The sequence below is a fragment of the Pseudoliparis swirei genome, chromosome 6 (genome assembly GCF_029220125.1).
Source record: "Pseudoliparis swirei isolate HS2019 ecotype Mariana Trench chromosome 6, NWPU_hadal_v1, whole genome shotgun sequence".
Lineage (NCBI taxonomy): Eukaryota > Metazoa > Chordata > Actinopteri > Perciformes > Liparidae > Pseudoliparis > Pseudoliparis swirei.
Genome location: NC_079393.1, coordinates 11,065,697 through 11,086,533, shown reverse-complemented (window position 1 = coordinate 11,086,533; position 20,837 = coordinate 11,065,697). Strand labels below are relative to the sequence as shown.

At 41.8% G+C, this 20,837-nt stretch overlaps 3 protein-coding genes across 5 annotated transcripts; 1 reads left to right on the top strand and 2 right to left on the bottom strand.

Moving 5' to 3' along the window:
• Positions 1 to 155: 155 nt before the first annotated feature.
• Positions 156 to 6,257, bottom strand: sigirr (single immunoglobulin and toll-interleukin 1 receptor (TIR) domain). Its single transcript, XM_056417278.1, has 10 exons — positions 6,032 to 6,257; positions 4,918 to 5,187; positions 4,435 to 4,642; positions 4,217 to 4,344; positions 3,439 to 3,597; positions 3,204 to 3,347; positions 2,814 to 2,916; positions 2,062 to 2,212; positions 1,269 to 1,446; positions 156 to 856 (listed from the first exon to the last, which is right to left on the bottom strand). The coding sequence occupies exons 1-10, from the start codon at positions 6,099 to 6,101 to the stop codon at positions 684 to 686; spliced, it is 1,584 nt and encodes a 527-aa protein (XP_056273253.1). The 5' UTR covers positions 6,102 to 6,257; the 3' UTR covers positions 156 to 683.
• A 714-nt stretch (positions 6,258 to 6,971) lies between these two features.
• LOC130195616 (anoctamin-9) lies at positions 6,972 to 19,048 on the bottom strand. Of its 3 annotated transcripts, XM_056417265.1 has the most exons (25): positions 18,937 to 19,048; positions 18,693 to 18,725; positions 16,503 to 16,577; positions 16,255 to 16,377; positions 16,024 to 16,160; positions 15,800 to 15,849; positions 15,656 to 15,714; positions 14,791 to 14,870; positions 13,977 to 14,111; positions 13,807 to 13,900; positions 13,668 to 13,728; positions 12,684 to 12,766; positions 12,481 to 12,585; positions 11,938 to 12,102; positions 11,820 to 11,856; positions 10,387 to 10,498; positions 10,094 to 10,151; positions 9,870 to 9,967; positions 9,569 to 9,765; positions 9,317 to 9,469; positions 9,077 to 9,224; positions 8,877 to 8,999; positions 8,600 to 8,693; positions 8,253 to 8,365; positions 6,972 to 7,749 (listed from the first exon to the last, which is right to left on the bottom strand). In XM_056417265.1, exons 2-25 carry the CDS (start codon positions 18,711 to 18,713, stop codon positions 7,734 to 7,736), a joined length of 2,337 nt encoding a protein of 778 aa, XP_056273240.1. In that variant the 5' UTR covers positions 18,714 to 18,725; positions 18,937 to 19,048; the 3' UTR covers positions 6,972 to 7,733. The 3 variants fall into 3 exon arrangements, with proteins under 3 accessions (XP_056273240.1, XP_056273238.1, XP_056273241.1); XM_056417263.1 differs by lacking the exon at positions 18,937 to 19,048 and having other exon boundaries at positions 18,693 to 18,809; XM_056417266.1 differs by lacking the exons at positions 6,972 to 7,749; positions 8,253 to 8,365; positions 18,937 to 19,048 and having other exon boundaries at positions 8,608 to 8,693; positions 9,082 to 9,224; positions 18,693 to 18,809.
• zgc:113984 (uncharacterized protein LOC573997 homolog) lies at positions 17,695 to 18,131 on the top strand. The gene is given in 4 exon segments (XM_056416094.1): positions 17,695 to 17,796; positions 17,799 to 17,913; positions 17,916 to 17,956; positions 17,958 to 18,131. Coding segments are annotated over 4 exon segments (432 nt in total).
• Positions 19,049 to 20,837: the final 1,789 nt, after the last annotated feature.

Below are 20,837 nucleotides of genomic sequence, written 5' to 3'. Positions count from 1 at the left end.
ACTCCCTGTTTACATATTTGCTCCTGCTCAGACAGGAACAATACAGACCTTCCCTGCTGCGCCCATATTTAGGCTCTGATTGCATTGCATGTACTGCAATCATTTCTACGTGAAGACAAAGATCATCAGCCCCTACAGAGAGAAAGTGTCAAGTATGTGGTCAAACTGCTTTATTAGCAAGACTGCTGTGTTATCAGCCTGTGTACATCACACACAGAAAACTCCTCGAGCAGAAATATCCTGAACGATGCGTCGCCCTACTTCAGCTGATGGGTGTGCAGACAGATACTGGTATTTTGGGTTCAAATCTGACCATGTTTCCAGGACACTTATTGTCCTTAACCTATTGTGTACTTTTAATTGTAAAATTGTAGAAATCTGCTTAAGAAGCAGAATTCCTTCATCTTATCTGACTTCACTCCGCCCTCTGCTGGGCAATTTATTCGAGAAATGACAATTTAAACGTGACTTCTTTCCTCGATTAAAAAGAATTTCAGACCAAAATAATTCTAAGTAGAAAATACACAAAAACAATAAATAATCAGTCTTTGGTAAGTGGAAACAGAAAAAGGAAACGCTTTGATTTCAACAACGACTGTACAAAAAAAACACATTTCCTCGAAAACTATAAAGCAATGCTAATAAAGAGCTCCTGTCGGTGTATAAATCAGTAGCAGTGTGGATCACATGTCCTCCTTAGTGACCAGGCAGTAAAAGTCAGAGCGGGCTCCATAGTTGCGTGATCCCAGGTCCGACACGTCGATGTCGGAGGATTTGGGCTCAGCGGCAGTGATGGGAGCAGCAGGGAGGACGGGAGCCTTGAAGGCCAGAGCCTTGTACACAGGGAGGCGCAGCCCTGCAGCAGAATGCAAATACATGTGATGTTATTCACTCCTAAAGTGCTGTGCATCATGATTTGTATATAAATTACTAATCTTTCCTAAACTTAAAATGAAATTCTTGTTTCATTCGTGCACACTTGTTGCACAGGAAGAGATCCGTTAGAGCTTCAGAGTTAAACACATTCGGTACAGTGACAAGAGGCCGCCCCATACTAAGCTTGCATACAGGCCATAACATTTTGTATTCTAATTATCATGTAACACAAGTCAACGACAAACCAAACATCTGGAAAGCATTACATCTCTGGAGTATTCCTCGCTCAATAATATAAAACCAGACAGTTGCACCCCTCACATTCATGTATGCCCGGTAGCGCAGCGTTTATGAGCCAAACACTTCTCGAGTCCTGTGGCTGTTGTTCTTACCCAGATCTCCAGCAAGGTCTGTGTCTGAGCGGCAGTCAAGGAAGTCAGAGTCGAGGGTCAGCATGGGGTCCTTGTCCTCTTGGAGCACAGTCTGAGGGTCGCCCGCAGACGCACTGCGGAAGACGACCCTGTGAGGCATCGCTAAGGCCAGCTCCTTCCAGAAGACGGAGAGAGGAGTCTGTGGAAACCACAACACAGGGACCGAATACTCCACCATTACAGAAGTCTGACTTGCATGTTTCATCATACATAGTATTTACTTTCTTTTCTTTTTCTACATTGATATGTATATTTATTCATTTACATTGAAACACATTTCTACAGAGCGATAGCTATTCTTGCACAATGTATATATATATATTTCTTAAAATATTGTCAGTTAATACAAACTGAAATCCATGGATGTTTCAAAACTCTGTTGCTGATTTATTCATACATATTTAATGTATTGTAAACCATTTAAAACCAAGTTAAAAATATTTTTAAAATGATTTTTAGTGAGTCTTTACTCTGTAATGTAAATGTGAGACGTTGCTTCAATGAAAACACAACATTCTTTCATCGGGAGACAGAGTCTAAACAACTAACTATAAACATTATAGATATTATGCACATGTGTATACAATAATATAATCATTCCAGGCATGTTGGCTAAAATCCAATTTAACTTTAGGGGTATTTCTTTAAAGGAGAAACATATTGGGGTTTACTCATCCTGTATTTTGTTTGTTATTGATGTTCATTTGCTCAGAAAGCACCAATGGGTATTATGATTATTATTATGAACTCTTACCACAGAGTTGTGCCTCCAGGTGAGTATGGTGAGGCAGTGCTGGTGCTCAGTGAGCAGCTGCTTGATCTCAGGCCTCATGCGTTTGGACTGACCCTCCAGCATGATGAGGACGGGCCGCGGACACAACTCCAGCAGGTGCAGGAGGCCCTGTCTGAAAACACACACAGCTCCAGTTCTCACACCGGAGAGACACACTGCTCCAGATTGCAGCAACACTGACCTCAAGTGGTGTATTGTAAGATTAGATTACATTTATTATAAAGTCTAATAGCAGTGGGCAGGAATGTTCTCCTGTCCGTGTGAAGCGGAGCTGAAGCGGTCCGTTGGAGAAGGTGCTCCGCTGTGCCTGCAGTAGGTGGTGGAGAGGGTGCTACGGCTTATCCAAGATGGACAATTTCTTCAGTGACCTCCTCTCCACCACCTGTTCCAGAAATTCCTAATGGTGCCACAGTCATTTTACTCCGTTTTTTATATAAAGAAGCTGAAAATAATTGTTTCAACGTTTCTAATTTTGTTTTTTAAATTTTAAATTTGTTAACCAGGAAATGCCTCATTGAGAGAAAAAAAATGTCCTTGACAAGAGTGTCCTTGCCAAGACAGCAGCAGTAGCACAAAGTTTCAGACAATACAACATAAAACAGTGACAGACAATATAAAAAATTAAAAAAAGATCCTTTTTTAGATCACAGCATGAATGAAACCAAAACTAAGACTCAAGTCATCCAGCTAAAGAGACATTAAATTATTCTGACCTGAAGTTATTGGAGCACCAGTCCTGCTCCAGGTAAGCGTGAGACAGCAACACGATCAAACGCCGAGAGCGACTAATGTTCACGAGCAGCTCAGCAGAAGGTTCTGGAGACACAAAATAATGTTGTGCATCGGTTTGACGATGTTTGACCAAAAAGTGCTTTCAAACAGACACACAGATTCACAAAAATGATATGCAAAATAAAGATGCATTCATAAATGTATAAGTCTGAGGCATTTATTTTGATTAGAGAGACGTTTCAAGAGTATCATGAGAGAAAACTAACTCACGTTGCAAAAGTGGTTAAAACCGGCGGTAGAATAACAGGTAATGACTGGATGAACTAACAGAAACATGCAGTTATATAAAGACCAACAGACATCAATCTTACCTGAGCCAGGTAGAATATCGTTGTCATTGAGGTGCACCTTGAGAGCAATTTTATTCTCCAGGTGAGGTTTGAGAATAAAGGTGACAAACTTCCTGTCATGATCATTGTTCACATAAGAGATATAGGCATCGTATAATTTGCCATCTAAAGACACGGAGACACAAACATGGTGTTGATACTACTGTTCCGTCTTATACATGATTATAGATAAATGTTATCACTTCGGACGTCTCACCGTTGACTTCATAGGCTCCGTAGGAGTTCCTGTACCAGAGTTTGATGTTCAAGTGGCACCTGGAGTACACAACAGCAGCTACAGCCAACAGGAGGAGGAGAAAGACGGCTGCAATAATAGCAGATGTGTGGTTGGGGCCGTCTGAGCACACAAAAGGGTCTGTGGACCAGAAATAAGCAGAAAATAAACAATTCGTACTGTACTTTCTTGATTCTTGTTGTTTTGAGTTTTTTCTCATGGTTAAATGCGCTTATTGTAAGTCGCTTTGGATGAAAGTGTCAGCTAAATATAACGTAATGTAATACTGAACAAACTCTAAACTACAGAATATGGATTTTGTCAGTAAAGTGAGTCAGTTCAGTACTGTACACATTATTAATGTGCAGGTATTTCATGGAGAAGTAACAGTAATCAGAATCAATTCATGTTGTGGATCACAAGGCGGACTGATTACACGCTGGGCCGGGCTTCCTGCCAAAATGCTGTAAAATGACACAGACTGGATGTTTGGTGGTATCGATAGGTGTGTGACAGCGGACAATGTGTGTCGAGCTGGCAGACTTTCTACTGCTGCAAAGCACACCGATTTTTTATAATGTTTGATAAAGTACATAACCGCAGCTCCTCCATAGAGTTTATTTTTAAAATCTTCGTTGTCACATTTGTGTGTCTCTTTCGTCTTTGGGTGGGTAATAATCGTTTAGGAAATATAAAACACAATGCAGGACAGAATGTGAGAAACTTGCTATCCATAAGTTGGTGTCTTCAGTTATCTTACTTGAGTCCGGCAGACTGAAGTCAGAGGAAAGGTTCCTCACTGAGCAGCTGTAGAGCCCAAACGCATCCAGCTCCGTGAGGTTGATCCCCAGCAGACTGTTGACCATCAGCTGGCCGGCAACAGGAGACCTAATATGCAGGACAGAGAACTTGATGTCACTTTGAAATCCCCTTCCAATGCAGGCGCATGTCAATGGTAATTAAAACGCCTCAGTTCACCATGAGGAGGTGTTCTGCGTGTAATGTGTGTGATTGGCGAGGGGTCGGCCATCTTTACTCCACTGCAGCGTGGCGTCACAGTGCTCGTCGGTTTGGTCCCATTGGAGGAGAGCGGTGCAGTTCAGTGTCACGGTGCATTCCACGTTCCTCCGGAGTTCGCTCGAGACCCCATTCGGCTTAAATTCTGGGGTTTTGGAGCACTGAGACTCTGTGGAAAGACATACCACTGTTATCTGTGTTCACTGCGGGAGCTCCAGACAATAGAGGCCTTTATGTGCACTGCCAGGCAAAGCTTGAGACTGCAGCTGGAAGACAAGCTGAGATTAAATGTGTCCTTGCAGGTGTCGTCGTTCAACTAGCCGCTTCAACCTCCCCCTACGAACTCTAGGTTACTTCCGGGACAGATAATACGTAACTGTGAGAGCCAGATAATCACAGGATCAGGTTTGAGATGACTTCATTACATGTGGAAATGATACTTACCTTTAACGATGAGGCGCACAGTGAATGAGGCGGTGCTGTTGCTCTGTTGCATACAGGTGTAGTTTCCTTGATCTTGCAAGGTGAGGCTGGCAAACTCCAAGTAGGCCTTCCCTCCCTGAGTAGGGAGCGGCTGGCAGTCCTTCTGCCAGGTCAGCTGGGGCTGTACGGAGCTCTGGGGCTCCAGAGGGCAGTTGAGCCGATACGGAGGCCTCTGCTGCCCCACATAGAGCAGCTGCTCCTTAAACCTGCTCTCATCCACACAAGACTGAGCTACAAATAGAGAGAAAGCGGGTTTACAGTCGTGTTTACCTTGTGGATGCAACAAGTCAAGAAACACGGGCTCTGATCTCTCAATTTAATTTGAATAATGACATAATTAAGAAACGGAATGTATGTGTTGTGGTCAAATTATAAGTGACTTGACTTCCTTTAGAAAAACAGTTAGCCCACAGTATGTGGACGTTAATCGTTGGCATTCCCTCTGCACATGCAGCTTCAGAGGACTGTGTACGTGTCTAATGGTGTTAATGGTGTATGATTATAAAGGGCAACTCAACTTTGAACAAAGTCAGTTTTTGCTTGATCTTCTTATTGGTGTTCAGTGTTTAATAAAAACAACGAACTATCACGCTGAACGGTCAGGATGGATTTAGAGTACATGTCGGACAATCTAACTCATGAGCGCTGCCCTAAGAATCTGGACCTGTTCGTCAAGATATTCTGCGCATGCGCTAATCCGGAATTTGACTAAACAAGCACAACTGCCTGCTCTGGTTTCTCTCTGTCTTTTTTCTTCTATTTGTAACCATTTCTCAAACAAAGTGACACTCCTCCGGGTCCGAAGTCCGACTCAAGTCCTCTATGTTTCCAGGCAACAGCATGTGACCCTGTACTGACCACATGTGTACAGACCTGGTATTTACCCAACCAGCATCCCATACACCTTACTGTGACGAACATTTTGTCATGGTCAAATATACCAAACACAATTCGTTTAATACGAAAGCTTTTAACAAACAAAGTTAATTTAAAACCGGATTTACCAATAAAGCGTACACCTATGATATATGAGTCAATTGAAGTGTGCATAATGTTACATGTTGTACATCCTTACCCTCTGCGAGGACAGACTTGTCCCATTTCCCGGTGAACACCAAAACAAAAGCGAACACAATCAAAGCCATGAGCTGCAGTCTTCCTCTTCCTCTTCTTCTTCATCAGATAACACGTGAGCCGAGTGAAGAGTTTTTTTGTAAACTTACATCACTACCTATAAGATACTGATTATTACAGTTGAATTACATTGCATGTGGCTACGCAGACGCCAGCATACTGGTTGATCCACTGCACCTGAAGATACCTGAAACTCTTCTGGCTATTGGCTCCCCGTGGTCACGTGGAGCTTCACCTACACGGACGCTTGGGAGGAGACCGGAAAACTCACTAAAAACAACATCTACGTCTCGTGCGTCCTTAATTTAACGATATCTCTAGTAAGACTTAGCGTTTGTTCTCATTTAAACGTTCAAATGTATTTCGTTGTAATAAGGCACATTGTATACAGGCTTTATAAGTGGTACATCAATAATAATCTCGAGGTTGTTACACCTTATTGGCTGCACAAAGCCATGAAGACATCTTCATCAGTTTTTCACTTTCTAATAACCAGTGTATAGCATATTTATAATAACCAATTATTTGTAATTTTAACTGTTTACAGCAAGTGTAAAGTTTACCAAAAAAAAGTTAATAAATGGATTTTCAGCAGTCCTTTCCAGAAAGTCCAACCACTTAAGGTTTTTTTCACAACCTGACAACAAAACAAGTTTCTTTATAATGGTCCATTTTGTAATTAACATTAGTAAAGTTACAACTTTATAATCCCCTTATAATAGTACCTCGTGAGAGAGTGGTATACAGTTCAAATATATTTTGTTTATATATATGAGGATCAAAATGCTGTTTCAATGAATTTCAAGTAGATGCATTTCGCAATAATATTCTTGAATGTAAAGATGCTGAGACTAGTAGCAAATAACAGCCCCTAAAAGACACCATGTCCAACTTCTCTTTATATATCTGATATATAATATCCACAACTGCCATAAACACGTATCAGGATGACATGAAGAAAATACTAACGTAAATGTAACCATTACTTAAATATCGGCATGTTTATATTCTTTCATGTGTAATTTGGCAAATAAAAAACATTACCTTTGACACGCCTTTTAACAGACGCGCTTAAATCCAAATGACATTTCAGTATATGAGGTCAGTTTTCCTCTTTTATTCAGTAATATAAAATAGTATAATGCAAAACATGTTTGTGTCTGGTTTACAAAAGACACCTTCAGACTCTATCTGCAGGAATGGCAATCATCACAGCACTTTGTTTACACTATAAGGCAACATAGTAACTCACAATCAGTACTGTATGTGCAGTAGCAGTATAAATTATCTTTAGGCTTTCAATAAAAACACTCACATGTGTCTCACAAATATAGAGATCCAACAGTAAGCTATCAGTGCATTCTTACAATAGAATAAGAACAATCTTGTGGTCAGTAAAATCAGTTACTGTACACTTGTTTTGTCCAAGAAAAAAATGTCTAGCTTCAAAGTCTGTTTCGTAGTTGAGCATCCAGATATCCAGCAAATAACATTTGAATGCAAACAATAAAAGAGAGTGAGAGCCCTCCGTCTGAACTCCTCAGAAAGACGATGAATGGCTTTGAAGCTGACTCAACACTGATAGTCTGGATACTTTAATGCACAAGGCAACACTGGGCTCAGGGGAAAACCTGTAAACTTGATCACGCTTCAAAAGAACTGCAAGATAAGAAACAAAGGTTGGTTAGTTGCGGCATTGACGTCAAGGAAACTGAGAGTGGTTACAACATTGTATTTATAAATCATCTATTAGGAAATTAGCGTTCAGTTAAATTCCAATACCATTTCCAGTACCATTTGGAATGCTGGCTTTAGAAACCCTAAAGTAAACACTGCCACATGCAAGTGACTATACAGTGGGATAAAATAGCACGGTCAGGATGATGTTTCTCAAAGGTTTTAATGCATTCATTTCCCACAAGTCAGAATGTCTGCTGAATGTGATGTGAAACACACAATAGACTGTCTTGCTCCACAAATATTCCGGGAGCACATTGTGCCCCTGTGTGGCCGATACACAATCAACCTAATTAGGTCAGTAGCCGCTCCAATACCGGGCCAGAGCATTTGCATAACATTTCAAAAGACAAAAGAGCAAGATTTCTGTTTTTTTAAGCAACCGTCTGCCTCAACAATATAACCACATAATACTTGCGACTCACCTGAGTTCCTCTTTTAGTCTGTTGAGTTTATCAAAGAGTCTATCGTTCTTGACCTGCATGGGAGCACTGGGAACAAACCAGGCTGCAACAAACTTGCATATGACGACAACATGCTGCAAGCAGAGAGGATCATGTTAAGTATGTTATCTCCCTTTCTATCTGTGAAAATGGGGGGTCATAAAAAATAACATTTACTGATGTTGTTATAACGAAGATCAAAAATGATGTTTAACATCAAAATAGACAAATAGTCATTGAGTGCTACTGTACCGAAAACAACTGCTGAAAGGGATCAGTATAAGAACATGAGGTTTGGTGGTTCTTGTCTGGTCATGATTAAGATTTACCTCAAACAGGATGACAAAGGCAAAGCGCACAGCTAAAATGAGCCAGTATTGTGGGGTAAAACTGTAGTCCTCATTGCTCCTGTAGTCTTTATACCTGTGAAGAAATTCAGAACATATTGTGGATCTTATCACTCAATCACATAGTGACGCTTCAGTGCTTTTGACTCTGTTCTTACTCAAATGATATGTTTGGACTTTGGTTTCTTCTGTCCACATGATAACTTCTGACCTAATAACTCCTCAGCCATTGGACACATACGACTAACGGGGAACACACCTGCAGGAAGTGACATTCAAGCCACCAGCAGTGACCATCTGACTGGCTGAAAACTCGTTGCCTATGTTCTGGTCGTCCATTCGTGCAATCGAGAGAGTGTTGTTGATGTATCCAGCCATGCAGCTTGAAAAGAAGAAGAAGTTATTTCCTGTAAAGCGAGTGTCGCGTAGAACATCAACATTTTGGAGGAGAATTCTCACTCAACATCCGTCACTGTGCCGTTGGCACATGGGCCATAGCGGTAGTGGTACACCAATCGAGGGATGAAGTCTGAAGATACACCGATGACCAGCCCGTTAGCAATGACAGCTAAGACACCAATAGCCTCCAACACGTTGATCCACACTCCTGAGGAAAGGAGACGCTGATGTGAGGAGAATTGTATCTCCAATATAAACGAGCAGACGACATTTTAATTCTCAGTTGAAAGCGATGCTCACCAATATCATTGGTTTTCTTGGGAACCAGTCTGCGCTCCAGAGCAACCATTTTAATGGCATCCAGACGTATCTCAATGACATTATTAATGAGGGCTAGCAGAGGAGCGAGAGGAAACGCTGCCACAAAAATGGTAGTAAAGCTGAACTGGATCACTAAGGAGAAAGCAAGAAATACATTATTTGTAAAAACCAGTCCAGCGTTTGTCGAGTGTCTACTGTTGTGTTTGTTGAAGCATTCAGCGGAGTGCACACCCATCTCCAGGAACTCATGGAACAGGCTGAAGGAGTCCACATCATTGAGATGGTAGTTGCTGACCCAGTCTCGAAGCTTGCAGTTATCACACAGTTCGGCTCCTTGTCTTGTCTCCGATTCATCTTTCAGGTAGCAGTGGGCACATTTCCTCTGCAGCTTCTGGGTTCTTCGTCTCTTCAACCACCTGCAGAACCAGCTGATGCAACCACGGGACAGCTTTCAAAACACCGGTCACGATGTGAGTAAAGTTGATTTAACAGTGTTATATAGTATTTAATAACACATCTGATTTATACTCACGGCCCAGTGAACTCAAAGACATTGCTGATGGTTTGCTTGAGTACCATTATGATGGCCATTTGGATGAACAGGTCTGTGAGACATCCGCTGGGATGACACTGCACAAGGCAGAGTAAGAGTTTGAAATGCAATCAGATACAATATATGAAAGGTAAAACAGCAATTACTTTATTAAAAATGGATACTCAGTGTTGCTAAATTAGACGCATGTTTATGTCACACACCTCTTCCAGCCTCCATTTCCCTGAAATGCGGACGTAGCCACCAGGATGGCCGTTTATCCTGTCACGAGTGTCACAAAAACACGTTAAGAGTCGGGTTGGGACACTGGGTGTTAATAATTAAGGACAATTAGTTTCTTTTATTTGGACTTTAATTAACGTGTCCTTGAGGTTTTGACAATGTGTTCTATGGGTTCGGAATCTGAGTCTAGAGCGGACCATTTCATACATTACATATGAAACCACTCAAAGTAAAATGCGAATATATAATTATCGGCTGGACCACTTGTTCTTACCTGCCGAGAAAAAAGGCCACGTAGAAGAGAGAGGAGAAATAGGTGAAGAACTGGAAGGTGAACATCTTGACAGTGAAGCTTTTCTCTGTGGCAGCAAATGATCTGGGTTTCTCTTGTGGAGACAGACTGCATGTCAGTTTTCATGCAGTTTGCTATGTTCAGTTTATTTATGTTATCAATGGACGGCACAATCCCACACACTTGAGACTACAACAGAATTTCAATATGACTTTAGTTCTATCATTATCCCTATATACATTTGGAGATACATGTTGGTGCACAGAATGTGAAGATTTAAATGTTGAGTGTTCCAAACTAAAGATTTGTTTTAATCTACCAATTCTACAGGCAGCTGTAATAAACTGTAACTAACACATCACAGCTGAATGAGACTGGCTCACTGATGACAGGTAACGCACAGGTGCAATCAATGACCTCATCATGGCTGCATTCTAATTAGTGGGGACAGTTTCAGGGCCCTGATATCAGGCATGCTGCCTCACTGACATGGGACAGAGCTAGTCAAAAATATCTGATGGGGAACAGGTCTATTAAAGGAACAGTGTGTAGCATTTTGGGGGATCTAGACAAGACACAAATATGCCATGCACCCATAACAAATGATATCCAGAGCTGCTCAGATGTACTCTACATCATTGGGTCACATCTTTTTGGGTTCAGACTCTTTAAATTGTCCACTCAAGTAATGCTGGGTAGTTATTAAAAGGCCTGAAGAGATACAGCTGTCCTCTCTTTAACATTGAAATAGCAAAGATATGATGTTTCACGCTCTCTTGTTATTCAACCTTCAGACTCCTCTTATAACCGTTTGCGGTTCTGACTTAGCTCGACATGACGAAACCAGCTGATTTTATTTTGTTCTACCTCTCTGCCCTCGACTCTCTCTCCTCTAATGTTTTAAAGCAGTTTCTTGTCACTACTCACCTTCCTTCTAGTTTTTCTCTCAGGGAGTTTTGTTCCAATGAATATCACCTGACCTATCACGTTTCTTTACAACTGACACTTATTTCCTCGATTGGTGTACATCGTGGCCCAATTCATGTAATGAAGGCATAGTGCTTGGCTGCTATGTATCTATAAACCTGTCCGTAGAATTTTTAAAGGTTTCCCCTGACGCTCTATTTAATAAAAGAAAACAGATTTGTCGGTAATCTTTCCAAGAAGATTGGGGAAAAGTGTGCAGGGACATTGAATTTGTGCTGCTGTGTGTTCCAGACATTACGTGTTATCTGTCTGTTATCTGTGTGTCTGACCTGCTTCCTTTCGGATTACCTGCCTTCCTGCTTCAGCCCCCTGCATTTGTTCTTCCTACCCATCACACTGACAACAATAAACCTGACAAACTAACAATGAATCCTGCCTGGAAACTGGGAAATGAAAACTAATGAAAATATACCGGTATGTAAACATACCTATTTCACAGAGCTTCATGGCAACAATCCTGTTGATCTGCAAAGACGAAGACATTGTCATACTCGTGGAGAATACCACCAAAAGGACACAGAGATGCACATTTTGAGACCTGCGTACCCGCGTCATGACAGTGATGATAAGGTAATGGAGGACGGCCCCCAGCATCATCGCTCCGCTGTTGGAGTGGGTGCTCAGGAACTCCCATGAGCCCTCAGCCAAGAGCACTGCTGCGATCACCCTGAACACCACCAAGGCGTGTGTCAGGCCAATGATCACCAATATCTGTGGGAACACCAAAAAAAACACTCACTTGTATCACTACACTTGTGAGGGTCTTTATTAAGTATGACAACACAAATACCCTACCTTTCATGCCAACACCTGAACCGAATCAAACTTAAACCTGAGCTCTAAAGATGTACAAGCTATTTAAAGGTGCAATACATACGGAATTCAGAGCAATAATATCACTGCAAACAACTATTTGCAATGTAAATATATGTCTCTCTAAGCAGAACATTGAGTCACTCTCCCTCTGAGTGTATGGTTATCTGCCATCGCCATGTGGAGAGTCTTTGCGAGGCAATCGAAATGCCCTTAGTATCACGAAGAGTAACTTTAAAGAACATATATGAAGAGGATATAGGACAAGTTACCCACCATAGCTGTGACACAGATCAAAACCAGAATGCTGCGGAAATAGGAGTGCTTGTATTCCTTTGGTTCACAGTTAACGTCGTTCACAATTTCAAGGATCAGTTCCTCCTACAGTTAAATAGAAAAATACGCACAGTCATAGTTCCAGTGAGCACAGACCAGGTATTAAATTATTACTGTCATGTCATGGATAAAACTGATCCTACCTCCTCCTCACACCAATCTGAAACTTTCCATTCGCACACATAGGAAGCTCGATGTCTCTTCCAGAACTCCAAAAACAGTGTTGCTGTGAAAATAAAGGATTTGTATGGGTCCATAAAACATACTGGAACAACAATATGAATGACAACAACGCTCCAGTGTGGTGTTCATACCCTTTGCCATTTTGTGTTAATTGATATAAGTTTTGCATTCATCTTTCTCTCCATGTCTTTATTAAGGTTTAACATCTGATGACATTTGTTTCTTTTGCTTTTGCCATGTATGTACATATTTTCTTTGGGTTATAGCATACTGACACAGGGCTTTGTCACACAAGAACATTAACAGTATTACTCTTTGCAGTGGCAGTTCTAACGAGTAACTGTATTCAGTTATGCTACTACATTGTTGCCTGAATTCTTATTTTTTTACAACGGATACAAATTTGACATGAGAAGAGTTCTGCCAACAGACTGTTAGCATTTAAAAATCCACAAAAAAAACAGAAAAGCTAATTAAGTCAGTGAAATAGCATTTATATGTTCTTATAGATGGCTGCTTGACCACCCCCACGGCCAGATGGCCTGGTCTGACTACCATGTGAGAAGCTAGGACGAGTAGGTTCTCTCGGTGATGCGGCATCTCTTTGGCAGTGCATATCTCAGTGATCATAAACATCCAGGCAGTTGGATAAAATAAATGAGGGGCAGATAAAAGACTCGTTTGTACCAGTTGTACTGTAAAGCCAAACGTATTCAGGCATTGGGGAAAACAGCATTGGGGAAGCGTTAAGCATTCTGATTATTAATAATCTTTTATTAAATCTGCATGAGTTTTAATGGCTATAAAGCAACATTTTATATGCAGAAAGTATGATTGTTATATGTCTCACTAATTTATCTTAAACAGGGAACTAAATATCGCAAATGCACGACTATGTCTATGAACATAGGAATAACGAAATCATATAGACACACAAAACTCACCCCACACTGCCATGAACATTGCAAAGAGCACTGTGCCATTATTATCAAACAGCAGGCTCACCTGTAGGTAAACCAGGAGAACGTCAGTGAGCACAAACAGACACATATTTAGCCGTCCAACATAAACACACTGATGTACCTTAGCGTAAGTGCAGGTGTCGGAGAGCTTCCACACTTTGCAGATATTGTCACAAAGGGGACACATGACCGTATCAGCATCACACACCTCCTTTCTGCAACAAAAGGAGCACTCTAGTTATGGCAGTGTAAATGATAACACAGATACTGTAGAGCTGTGTAAACACTTACATGAGGGGGGAGCTGTTGAAGAAGGCAAGGCCATAAAGAAAGACAATGACCCCGATGACAGCAGGCGGGATGAGCAGATATGTGTACCAGCCCAACCAGAGGTAGTACAAGGCCACCTTCTCCCCAAAGTAGTTCCTGACATGAAAACACACAGCAGGAGTAAATGACAAAACGCATGTATACTGTACAAAATATACTTTAGAATATGGCCATAATATGTGTCATACACATTATGGACTCATCTTGTTGTTTGAGGCGTACATAGAACAGAATGTGGTACTAAACCAACATTTACAATATTGATACTGTCAAAGTATAATATTGACAACGTCTTTAGAAAAATGGCCTTTAATCAAGTAACACTTAAAAAGACAAAGTGCGTTGTATTTCACAGCATTAATTATTATGGGTTTACGCCTCTTGTCGCTTAAACTAGTTCAACATATGAGGCCAACCAGTACTCGACTCACATTGATGCTGTACAAGGTATCTTGTCACTAACATGTCGACATGAAGCTAACACAAATCCCATTACATCATTTCACTCAAAAGGGGAGACATGATGTTTGCTTTGTGTTCCGCTGTTTGGACTCAAGTGAATCTAAAGACAACTGCTCTCATCTGTACCAGCACTAGGTGATGTACATGAGTATAAACAATGAGGCCAAACAATGCCTGCTTCCTGCGTGGGTGGCGACATGTTTGCTTGTTGTCTTGTTGTCGGGGGATGACATGGAAAACCATAATGCTGCAATAACTGCAACTGTAAAAATCCAGCAGGAACATGAATAGGCTGTTGTGTTGCAGTCGAAACCTGACAGCAGTGATGGGTTGCCCTTGGAGACAGGCTGTCCATCGTGCCCAGCTCTTCTTCAGCTCTCTCTGTTTCTTTTTCTGAAATCACCAACATGAAGAAGAGCTTTGTGCATATTGGTGATCACAACATACAGTCAAACCGAATCCAGAAGCTGACCAATGGAAAAATACAATCTACCGATTTTACCGGCTCATACTGTACATGCAATTACAAACATATCCACCATTGAAGCTGCTTCATATTTTGAATAAGCTTCAGAAATGCCTTTACATTTTAATTTCCTTTAATCTAAATATCTTCACCTCCCACCATGTTGAGGTGAACACACATGCGCATTCTATTGCTATGTGCACACACTGTTTTCATCCATGTATGTTCACACACATGCCCACATACTCCAGCCCTAATGACTCATTAGTATCTCTCCCATAGCGTCTGTGTGAACAAATACTTTTCTGGCAACAATGCATTGTTTTGGAAAGCTCCTGCCAAGTTTCACTACGCAATTTGAGATGCTCTTTGAGAAAAGTGAAACACTTTAGCGGCCACGTGAAGGGAAGAGATTTAACAGTAAGAAAATAGTGTCACTGTCTTAAGCAGGAGGATGTGTGGATCCACATGGAGGAAAGAAACTGGTTTAATCGTATCATTCTGATATCATTTTGACCGTATGAAACGGATGATTCAGTCTTCTGTTTTCATTCTTTAGTCATACAATATGTTTAATCTGCAGGTCATATTCCAAACCTGGTAATAACATAATTATCGGGGCCTATATGGTGTCTATAATGTAATTTGTAATTGTGATAAATCATAGGTGCAGTACAAGAACGAGGCTTATACTGTGTGTTAGGATATTTACCTCATGCAAGCAGAACCTTGCATCAAAAACCTTCATTTTCATAAGATCCCGCAAACTCTCTGGGAAGAACAACAACAAGTGAGTGAATGACATGAAAGATGAGGTGTTCGGTCACCTCTTGTAAATACAGTTAGTCTTTCTCACCTCCTGAACGTATATGGGTGTGATTCAAAATGAAGTGGACAATCCGTATCCTGAAAAACAAGCACAAGTGTCACTTATGAAGCTCAACTTTCAGCAAGAGCCAATACGAAATACATTATGTAATAAGATCGCAAGGAGCACATAAACAATCACATATGCTTTAATTTGCATTTGTGATGGTTTAAAATGACAAAATAATAGCTACTGTAGGCAGAATGTTTTACCTGGTGCTGAATGGTACAATGTTCTGATCCGAGCTCCAGTTACAAGCATCAGACACTTTGAGCAGATACCTGTACTTCTCAAAGATTCCTTTCGGTGCTTGAATCCCATAGAAGACGAGATTATCGTCTATGATTTTCTAAATAGGATGAATAAAGACCAGATAAATGAAAGAATCATGTTACCTTTCCAACAGTAGAGAAACTTTTCTCTGTTTTTCATAAAAGACTTACGGTAACTTTCAAGTTCTTTTTTTTCAGTTCCTCGATGTATTCAGTTTGCTTCTTGACAGCCTCTCTCTCCTGGTTCTCAATTGTTTTGGCAACCAGGACGTAGTCATATGATAGAGGGGTGTGCTGAGTGGCAATAGTCATATGGCAAAGTCAGACTTTCAGAAATGATATGGACAAATCTTAATCTGGGAATGAGGTAGCTTGGACTAATTAGAATGTTATTGAAGGGGAAAACGTTCAAATCTTACCACAGGTGGGAGTGGTGACTGGTCATTGTCATTCTCTTTTACCACTCCCATCAATTCCAGTAGTTCAATACTGGGCTATACAACACAAATGAGAAAGATAATACAAGTCATTCTCAAAATGATGTTCATTTCCTCATTTCACTGTTATTTAAAGAGACAGTTCACCCCCATTAAAAAAAGATATACATTTGTGTTTACCTGTAGTGCTACATCAGTCTAGCTTGTTTTGGCGATATCAGCCATAGAAACATCAATCATGAATATAATATAGCAGCAAGACACATAAGACACAAAAATAATAAAAAAAAACAAAAAAAAAAAAAAAATAAAATAAAAAAAAAAGAAAAAAGGTGAAAAAAGGGTGAGCTAGGGTGAACTGTTGCGGTGAAATGTTCTAACCTGGTGAGCCGTGAGGCAGTGATCGTGAGAATGTGTTTCTGTCCGTGTACTGGAGTGGAGAGAGAGGGTGGTTGAGAAAAGGTCTCCGGTTGTCCAATATGACACCAGTTTCTCAATGGTCACTTCCTTCCACCGTTCCAGTCCTCCTCTCCACCTCCTCTTCCAGTTCCAGCCAGGTGCTCCAGCAGCCTTCGATGATGGAGCCAGCGGCTGCTGGTGTTTGTTAAGGCGGCTTGTGTCCGGGCAACACTGGCCACAACCGACTGAGGTAGAATAACTCCATCTTGCTGCACACACTGGAAGAAGGATCAAGCTTTCTCTTGAGTTTCAGGATCATTAAGCTGTACACAGCGTTGATTGAGGCTGGCCTTCATGTGTTGTCGGTCGTCACGCCACTCCAGGGTACTGTACCTCCACCATGTCCACGCCCATGTCCACTCCACCTCCCAGGACACTCAGAGCCTTCCTCCTCCCCCTCACGAAGTCCACCACCATCTCTCTGGTCTCCTCCACGTCCAGGTTCTTGGTGGTCTCTTACAAAGTGTTCACCAGTCACCACTGCTCTGCCCTCCTCCTCATCCCTACATCCTCTCCTCGACCACTGCAGAATCATCAGAGTACTTCAGATGGCATGACTCCGTACTGGTATGGAAGTCACTGTAGGTGAACAGAAGGGAGACAGAGGGTAGTTGAACAGGGGCTAACAGACTGACCACCCGCTCCAGACAGCACGGACACCACCATTCTGACACTGCTAACGCTTTTCTAAAAGAGAAGGTCTGCAGCAGTAAAAATGGCCAGAACCAAGCAGACCCAGAACCGAACCCATCCCAAGGAAAAAGGCCAGGAGCAGGCCGCCACCAAGGCCAGGTGTAAGAGCGCCCAGCCCCCCGGGCGGCCGGAAGAAAGCCCATCGCCAGGCCCGGCACCGTGTGGCTGAGATCGATCCCCACCTCACAGAAGTCCACCACCGCGCTGCTGATCTGCCAGCTGCCCTTCTGCCGCCTGGTGAAAATCAGGACTTCAAGACCGAGACCGACTTCCAGCTCTCCGCTCATCATGGCGCTGCAGGAGTCCAAGAGGCTTTACTCTGGTCGGCCTGTTGTTAGGGACACCAACCTGTGCGCCATCCACGCCAAGAGGGTCACCATCATGCCCAAAGATGGAGCTGTATCGCACTTTGCTTGTGCCACTCATAGCTCAAAACTCAACAACAATGTATCTTCTTAAATCATGACGCGGTATTAAAGATAATACACAGAGCTTTCTTTAAAACCTTTGTGAGTTCCTTACATGTACTGTTGGCACTTCAGGTACAATGTTAAGGCCAATATCTCCAAAACAGAAAGGTCATCTTCAACAAAGTCCTGTTTAACAGTGACGGAGGATGTGTCAGTCTCAGGGAATGCCACCGTAGTGATCCTGACTCACCTGCAGTGACTGTCAGAGAAGTGTATTGGTTTAACTTACACCCTCATGCCGATCCAGGCTATTCACTTACACTGCCAGCACAGAGAAGGAGTGGCAGACCTTGACGTACAATCTGAACAGCATGATACCAGTGGAAGCACATATTCATCCCATTCAGCCCTGAACATGGGGAAGTATTGGTGTATGCAAAGGCCTTATCCAATATTTAGTCTGACAAGTGCAGGACTGGCAGTCGTGTTATAAGCAGCGGGCCTATGCCACATATGGCATGATATTAGAGTATAACAGCTGGTCTCAGAACAGCTTCGATCTAAATCGATATTATCCATGTGTAATGTGTGAATATATAAGATCACCCACCTGCCTCCTGTGGACGGGCATGATGAGAAGGTGCTGAAGGCAGATGCGAGTTCCAGGGTAGAAAAAAGAGAAGAAGAAGCTTCAGTCACCATCCAATGATCTCAGAGCTTCTCTGTCCGCTCGCCGCTATGCCCGGCTATAAAAATGACATGATTGCACTTGAACAGGCAGCAGGCAACTTCCGTACTTTCTCTAGGAAGATACGTGTTGTTATACGAGCTAAGGAATGTAAAAGCGACTCTACCTGTTGCTGGTGTCACAACGTCAATCGGTTTCGCCTCCAACCTCGTCCTCTCAGTTCAGTCCGTCCCGCGGTGCGTTCAATGGACACGCAAGCAACCGGGGTCTGCCGTGTGTTCCAGCCGCTCCAGGCGCACAGAGATACTCTCGACACGGGTAGTCAGGTGCAATGGAATGGAATTTGTATCTTGCCTCCTTCTGGCTGATAAGACATAGCATACATCCACCACTAGGTGGCGGCAGCGGCTTCAACAGCCTGTAAATCACAGCTGGCTGGGAGTGACTTCCCACACACAGTCAGCACTGACTGGGACATTTGTTTAAAAGACATCAGCGCCTCACCTCGACCCTTTGAGTCACGAAATGAAGACTTTAAAAGCCTCTTTGAGGTCCACAATGAAGGCTGAGTGGATCCACTGCCACTCATAGCAGAAAAGGCTATTAGGCCCTGATCAACAAACCAACATCAAAACAAACTCAATTAATGGATTGTGACTATTCAAATTTAAATTCAACATAAATAGTGTTTTATATCATATGATGTTAGCAATGTTGAGCTAGTTAAACTTCAAATAAGTAACCATAATCTGAATTGATAGAAGTAGGCCTATTTTACAATTTTCTAAATAAACTGGCCTCATTATGTTACATGGTGGGAGCTTGATTTATTAAATATGTAACAAATGTAAATCTTACTTGTTCATCTAGTGTTTAACTTAAGATAAGAGAATCCTTTATTAGTCCCGCAGTGGGGACATTTACAGGATTACAGCAACAAAAAGGGGTAAAGTAACACAATACATAGTAAGATAAACAGTAAATAAAACAGTAAACAATCTACGATAACTGAATAATATATACAATAATATATACACAGTGTAGTGATATTATTAGTGCACAGGTTGGAGTGATTGAAGTGATTGAAGTGTTGCTGTGGTCTACTGTGAGCTCAGCCTGACAGTAGCAGTATGGAAGGACTCGCAGTATAGTACCTCTCCTTCACACACCGGGGTGAAGCAGCTGCAGGAGCTGTACAGAGCTGCCATGTGTCCTGCATGGGGTGGGAGGTGTTGTTCATCCGGGATGACAACTTAGCCATCAACCTCCTGTCACCCCAGCTCCCTGCTGGCCTTTTTGACAAGTTTGTTCAGTCTCTTGCTGTCAGCTGTTGCTATGCTGCTGCTCCAGAAGACAACTCCATGTATAGAAGCTGGCTGATGCCACCACTGAGTCAAAGAAGGTGCTCCCTGCACTCCAAAAGACCTCAGTCTCCTCAGCAGATAGAGTCTCCTCTCTCCCTTTCTAAAGAGTGCATGTGCTACAGTCGTTTTCCTATTTGCTGCATCAGCTTTACTGCTACATATTTCCCTCTTTTGACAACAAACAAAACATGTTTAGAGGAAGTGCCAACACAAAAGTTCTAAAACAATAATAGTTAATCATTGAAAAATGATTGACATAGAACTATTTTTAGTGGGGGAAAGTAACTATATCTTACTTAAGAATGTATCATTTATACACTAGGCTATGGCCCTCTTATTGCAGTATAGTACGACATATGTGACCAACCCATTGGAACATGATGCAGTGTGACAGATTAACTAACCAACAAGGACAACTATCAAACTTTACTCTATTAGGCACCTCATTCCACTGCGCCGAATAGAAATCCTGTAATGTAAAAAAAATTACGCTTTTGAAAGGTACATTATCCAAATGTATACTTTTCATTCTTGAAGTATATTCAATTTGACATGTAAAGTATTTGTTTCTACATTTCTGTCTTTCTGTTTGAATAGCTGTAGGCCTATATTTCCATATGTGTTCAATCTGTATCTGCTTTAAATATATCATGATGCTAACTTGCATGTACACTACCGTTCAAAAGTTTGGGATCACCCAGAC

Coding starts and splice junctions, on each gene's coding strand:
- sigirr (XM_056417278.1), bottom strand. CDS start 6,101: ATGGCTTTGATTGTGTTCGCTTTTGTTTTGGTGTTCACCGGGAAATGG. Junction 4,345..4,434: donor ACGCAGAACACCTCCTCATG/GTGAACTGAGGC, acceptor CCTGCATATTAG/GTCTCCTGTTGCCGGCCAGC. Junction 2,213..2,813: donor TGGTGCTCCAATAACTTCAG/GTCAGAATAATT, acceptor GTGTGTTTTCAG/ACAGGGCCTCCTGCACCTGC.
- LOC130195616 (XM_056417265.1), bottom strand. CDS start 18,713: ATGCCCGTCCACAGGAGGCAG. Junction 16,378..16,502: donor AGTCACCACTCCCACCTGTG/GTAAGATTTGAA, acceptor ATTGCCACTCAG/CACACCCCTCTATCATATGA. Junction 9,766..9,869: donor GTCTTTGAGTTCACTGGGCC/GTGAGTATAAAT, acceptor TGGTTGCATCAG/CTGGTTCTGCAGGTGGTTGA.